The sequence below is a fragment of the Peromyscus leucopus genome, chromosome 2 (assembly GCF_004664715.2).
Source record: "Peromyscus leucopus breed LL Stock chromosome 2, UCI_PerLeu_2.1, whole genome shotgun sequence".
Classification (NCBI taxonomy): domain Eukaryota; kingdom Metazoa; phylum Chordata; class Mammalia; order Rodentia; family Cricetidae; genus Peromyscus; species Peromyscus leucopus.
The window spans coordinates 92,994,417-93,001,098 of record NC_051064.1 but is presented as its reverse complement, the minus strand read 5'-3'; the positions used below and the strand labels follow the sequence as shown (position 1 = coordinate 93,001,098).

The 6,682-nt window shown below is 42.7% G+C and overlaps 1 protein-coding gene across 1 annotated transcript; it reads right to left on the bottom strand.

Moving 5' to 3' along the window:
* Positions 1-442: 442 nt before the first annotated feature.
* Dmrta1 (DMRT like family A1) lies at positions 443-6,212 on the bottom strand. Its single transcript, XM_028876991.2, is given in 3 exon segments — positions 443-1,848; positions 5,338-5,859; positions 5,862-6,212. Coding segments are annotated over 3 exon segments (1,482 nt in total). The 5' UTR covers positions 5,977-6,212; the 3' UTR covers positions 443-1,003.
* Between the last annotated feature and the right edge of the window lie 470 nt (positions 6,213-6,682).

Here is a 6,682-nt window from a genome sequence, read left to right as displayed (position 1 = left end):
TATACTTCATACAAAATTAGTAGATATTTGTCTGAGCAGATATTTTACTTTTCTTAAAATTATTTTCACCTTTGAGAATGGGTAACCTTATTATCTCAAACAAATGAAAAGGACTATTTCCCCCAGATACAAGCATAAGCTACTCAAAAATAAAAATCATCCTCAATAGAAATCTATTTCACAACATGATAATTGAATGCAACATGATCCAAAATAGTTATTTCATAAACTTGCTAGCCTATAACAGAAAACCAGATGTTTCTCAGAACTGAGAAATTTCCTCAGAACTGAGTTGCAGTTTGTGATAGTGGCCAGAAGAGGGCAGGGTCTTGTTCTTATGACCCAATAGTACTTTGTGTATTTACAATGTTGTCTTTAAAGAGAATTGTTTGAAAGTGTTTTCCTTTTTACAAATAGTAGCTAGAGAGTGAAAAGTCAGACATTCCAAAAAGAATATATTCAAATTTATTGGGTTTACTTACTACTGATCATTTATCTGCAAATAAAATAGTTTTAAATACTTGGAATAACTTCTGATCACCTGTGGTAGGGTTGGGAAGGAGGAGGAAGACATGGAGAGGGAGAGGGAGTTGTTTTAGAATAATAAACACATAGAATTAAACTCGGTTTTTAATCCCCCCTCGGTTCATTTTCTGCAAATGTTCTAATTTTTACAAATTTTTACAATTATAAACCCAACTCTACAATAAAATAAAAACAGGTATGGCTTTACAATAGAAAAGATAATTTATGGAGAAAATTCATTGGTTTAAAATAAAATTATTTCCTGAAATAGGTTTATTCAAGGCACATATAATGTTCAAACGTTTCTTTGATTTAATAAATGCTAAAGAAAAGTCTTCAAGTCTAAAGTCTATTGCTTAAAAAACAGCATTTAAGGCTGGTAAGCCATTCATATACTCATTGAAGAACATTAATGGGAGGGGTTGAGCGCGCACGCGTTATGGTTCCAGAAACACCACAGAATGTTAGAGCTGATATGTTACAGATGTTCCTGATTGGGCCTGAAATAAAGTCTACCACCAGTTACTAAGTGCTTGCTGGGAAGGTGGGACGGCTCCCTAATCATCCCTGGAAAGGAGTAATCCAAAGCTGGCCGAAAAGGCAGTGCTGGAACCAGTCCAGGCGTTAGGTAGGGCGACACAAAACCAGACAGCGCTCTTCCTGGAGAAGAATATGCCAGGCGCAGTGGGCTGAAAGCTAGTCTAGGACTGAAACTGTAGAGACTTGAATCTCCTCCATAAGCAGCAGACGTGGCTTCAAGAGGAGAGAGAACTGATTTATTACTTAAAGTCCCAAAGCCAATGCCAGCAAGACTAAAATCTGAAGCTCTCTGGAAGGCTGCATTTTCCAACTCTGCGTGTGCTGGGTCCCTGCAGTCTGGCTTATGTTCTTTCCCGTTTAAGATCTGTTCAATAGCTTGGACAACATCTCCCTTGCAGAACTGTAGAATGCCTTCTAGGCGGCTACGGCGGTAACCTGGAAAAATCCTAGTAAGAATTCCGATAGGGTCTCGTGGTCTTGAGGTCACCGTGGAAAGGCTGGCTCTGGTGGCAATGTAGTCTCTGGCCCACTCACTTTCATTCCCTGATTCCAGGTCAGAGGAAGAGAAGGACCTGGGACTGTCTTCTCCTCCTGATTGCTCCGTGGAGCAAGGAGACAGGATTATGTTGGGTTTGTCTGAGTGTTCTGAAATAGATGACATGAAGCCCTGTTTCTCCATGATACCATTACCCTTAGGAGATGATTCCAGAGAATGGTGGTGAGTGTTGGAGACTAGTTCTTCATGTCTACTCTGGCATGACTCACAGTTATTCTCTTGGGGTTCTGTAGAAAAGAAAACAGAAAATAATCAGCCATATGAAAAATTTGCCACAACATAGTAGTGCCCACTCAAAGACAATGATGGATGAAATAATTCGCTCACTCATAATTTATATATACATATATATATATATATAATTAGCAATTTTGATCCACCCACAAACATCTTCATGAAAGTCACATTTTAGAGATTGCTCAGAACTAACATGTGCCCAAACAGAAGAGAATGTTGTTACGTGCATTTCACGATATAAGGTTATACAGTAAGGACCTAAATCCTTTAACATTTAGGGATCAAAAGAGCAGAGTTTGTTGTTACCCAAACGTGTCAATGTGACACCATCTTAGAATCAGAGATTTTCTAAAATGTCCAAGCTTTGCTTTTGCCAGTGATGTTCTTTTTTCCCCCATGAAGACTCTATATAAAAAGAACTAAGTTAAACAGGTACCAATGGATTAGAAGTCATTAAAAAGAAAAAAAAAATTAGCTTAAACATGAGTATTCTATTTAAGTTCTAATGCTCAATGTCAATAAATGACTTTAACACTCACAATTCAAGTTATAATTAAGTAGCCTAAATAATGTAGGGAAATAAGCTGCTGGTGGCATTTCAGGTAAGACCACGTGTCTTCAGGATGACATGAATGTAAAGCATTCCAAACTAAATACATAATGTTCCTGGTGCATCAATCACAAATTGCATGAGACTTGGGTACTTCATTTTATGGGAGAAATAATAATAATAAAACAGCATTCTTTGTAACTTCTGGTGAAAGATGCATTTTCTTTTTCAGTCAACACCAACTGTTAAGAAAAGATTTTTAAAACCAATTTCTCCTTATAGAAAATTACAAACTTCATGAACGCAATCTGCATGGACCCTGTAAAAACAATATATTAGACTTTTATTACCCATGACAACCCCCATTGAAATATTAAGAGCAATTTTCTAAAAAAAAAAAAAAAAAAGAAAACATTTTATTAAAAACTCTGATTTTTCAATTTCAACATATTGAGCATAAGAATAAAACAAAAATATTTCAATTCTATACTGGCAAGCTAATACCAGGACACTAATAACAATGTACACACACACACACACACACACACACACACACACACACACACCAAATAATGCTATCTGTGTTTCATCTCCTCTTGTCATTTACACACACTTTAACCCTGGAAAGGGAAATCTATCCAAGACTTTCAGTAGTACTTCTCCCCAACTTTCTGTCTCTATAGCATTTTTAATGATAACATAATAAAGAAATGGCAATCTTCAATATTCTTTGATGTTTCCCTGCATCTTGAAGAAACAGTCCTAAGCACTGTCCATAGGCATCTATAGTTTATTTAAAATGTAAATCATGTCCAATTCAGCACTTTCAGTGTCAAAACCCCAAATATTTAATGAAAGAAAAGTTGTGACTGTTGTAACATTGCACACTGATAGTTTCAACTTTAAATAATGTAAACACTTGTCAAATGACATTTGCCACACGGAAATAAATTCTAATTGTTCTTTTGTTCCACTTGCTTACAAATGTGACTCATTGAGTATAGCTCCTGAAACACAGGAAGTATCAAAATTACATCTCTGCTGTTTTGTCTAAAAATAATGTATTACTTTTAGGTTGGACCCCGGGGCAAATTCATGTAAAGAAATACTGGCCGCAAGCTGTTCATGAGGGCTGCCATCTGAGATCCCAGTGCTCAAGGAGGCACTCCTGGGCCGGGAGGCAAGAAGATGGTCAGGAGCTCGAGGGCAGCCTAGGCTTCTTAGTTCCAGGCCATCCAGGATATGATGTGAAGCCCTGTCTCAAAACAAACACAAAGTGGGGGGGGGGGGGGAGCCAAGAAATACTGGTTGTCTGTGAGTATTTGGAAAATAAGGTTTCTTTTAAATACTTAATATAATTCCCTTCATCTCTGTCCTCTCAACTTCTGGAGTTTTGTTTGTTTGTTTGTTTGTTTGTTTGTTTTATTCATTGTTGTAGTTTTAGACACTGATAGTCTTCCTTCTTTTGAACATAAAGTTCTTTTACATAGGGATATGATATTCACCTCCGAATCAAAGTAGGTCTTTGTTTTGTGAATGAATAAGTTAAATACAGTATCTTACTATAATTCATGCATATTGTGTAAGAGGAAGTAGTCAATTTAGAAAGTCAATGAAGAGGCCTATGAAATATAGACTTGCATTTTATAGGTGAGTCATTCATGGCAGAATAATGTAATAAAATCATTAGGCCTGTAAAATGAACGCTTTAGTACCAAAAATTTACATAAATCCATACTACCAGCCAAATCTCATTACCAGCCTAGCTGAAGGAACCCACCCTAGCATTTGCTTTTCTTCGGAAAGAGTTCAGTAATGTTCCTCCTCAGTCTCTCTTGATCGTCCATGAGAAACACTCAACGTCTATTGGTCTATTGAAATAAACTAGAGCATGTGTCAAAAGCTGACATAAATGAATGCAAAATTTCAACTCAGAAATGGCCTTCTTTCGAAACTACACCCAGTTTTGCTAAGATCTGCAATTTTCACAACCAAGGAGAGTTTCTAATTAGTAACTTACCGCCCGGTTACCTCGTAACTTCGTGTGATACAACCTGTTTGGGACTTCAACAAAATGATTAAAAGGAAATGTTCCCTGCTTATCGGCCCTGTGAAGGGCTGTGAAATTTATGGAAACACAATGACATTAAGATTACAGGAAAAGTTAATTCGGGGTCGTTTTGTGTACAGATCCAAATAGGAGATAGTGACCATAATAACTTTGCTGTCAGAAACTATGCAGCAGTGCTACGGCTACTCTGATGAGATCGCTCCAGCTGTAAACTGACGTTCTTGCCAATGGTTTGGCTTTCTGGAAGGCTTAAACTTATTTCCAGCATAAACTAAATCCAGTCCCTAAAGCTTTCCACTCCTCTGGGAATTGTGCTTAAAGAATTAAAAAGGGATGGGGCGGGGGTGGGGGTGGGGGAGCAGGGTAATTTCAGTTTGTTTCTTAAGTTCTAGCTGATGACAAAACGTTGTCACCAAAGCCAAGAACATCACAATAACCACAGTCAACGGGTTTCCTGTGCAAGACAAGAAGCCTCAAGAAGTGGTTTTTATAACTGGAAAGAGTGCAAGCACAGTCGCTAAAGTTCTCTCTCACCACCTGCTGAAGTTCTGCCCACAGAAAATCAAAGCAGACTGCACCCAAATCCATCCCTAGGGCGAGCCTGAGGCTGCGATCATTCATCCACGTTTCATTTTTTCATTATCTTTCTCTATCAGCTGGAAACAAACAGCTCTTCTGTTTGTGAAAACTTGGTACCTATCCTCCATCTAGCCATCCACGTTGCAGATTCACATCCCTGAACTTCATCGCTTCTTTCAAACAACTTTCTGCCCACCTTTAGGGTGCTGCTGCTCATTTCAGAGCATCCTTCCAGAACAGTCATTTTCTCGCACGAAAAGCAAACCAAACACAACTCACCCTGCTTTGCCTCCGCATAATCTTGCTGGAAAACCTCGAAAGCAGGTATCTCCCGGCTCCCGGGGTGCCTTGAAGCACCCGCTCCGAGCACAGCCATAGCCTCGGGCCTGCGTACGGCCTGGGGACTCGAGCTCCTGACGCTGCCAGCCGACGCCGACGCTGGAGCTGCGGACCCCGACGGCCCAGAGTACAGGAGCCGGTGCAGCCCACGGGCCTCGCTCTCCTCCTGCGCCTGCTGCCTGCGCAGCGCCACCTGAGCGGCCATGACGCGCTGGCGCTCGGCGATCAAAGTGCACTTGGCACACGCGCAGTCCCGCCAGCGGCAGAAGCGCTTGTGGCCCTTGAGCGCAGACACCACGCCGTGATTGCGACAGCGGGCGCACTTCGGGGTCCGCGGGTAGCCGCAGCCCACCGCCCCCAGCGCCCTATCCAGCCCCGGGCCGGGAGGGCATCCTCCGCGACCCGCGCTGGCGGCCGATCGCAGGAACAGGCCCGGCGGCCGCAGAAAAGCCGCGGGCACGGGATCCCCGATGGCACCGGGCGCGCAGGCGATGCAGGTGGAGCGGCCCGCAGCCCAGGAGCCAAGTGGGGTCGGCAGCCGCCGCTGCAGTCCCTACGGCCTAAAGGAAACTGCTCCATTCTGAGAAGGCGCCTCTAAGGAGTAGCGACCCGCAAGGACGCTGTCCAGAGCTACCGGTAGGGATGCAGGCTGCGAACCCGCCTAAGTCCTGCTGTCCAGCTCTGCACACCGGCCGACAAGTTTACTCTCCTGGCCCAGAGCAGGAAACCGCCTCGTCCAGAACCTGACCACGCAGCCAGCCACTGAGCCTCTGAGTCCAGACGCTGGGATAGTTGTCCCGAGCTCTGCCAGTCTCCTGAGCCCAGGAGGGGCAGGCTGGAGAGCCACCCCGCCCACCCTGTTGGCTGGCCAAGGAAGAAGGCCAGGGGAGGGCCAGGGGCGGAGAGTGGGGACTTTCTGGGAGGTGGCCTATGGGAAAGATGAGAAACTGCCCTGATGAGGTTGAAAGACCCATTATGGAGAAAAGAAACCTCTCAACCCCATGGTCTAACCCCACCAGTTCCCCAAGGAATGGATTATAAAATAATCTCCCTATCTTCCCTTTACTGCCCTAATTTAAGCAAGATTTGAAGTTCTTTCTCAAGCTCCGTGCTTCTACTAAGTTGGAAGATCTGTGATTTTTTACTTCTCTTCTTTCCCGTTTCTAGATGAAGTCAAGAGACCAATGTGACAAAGAGACACGACACAGAGCTTGGAAGACTGTGGCCGCTGCTCATTGGAAAGTTATTTTAAATAGCTCCCGAGACGGCTTACAAAGAGTGTATA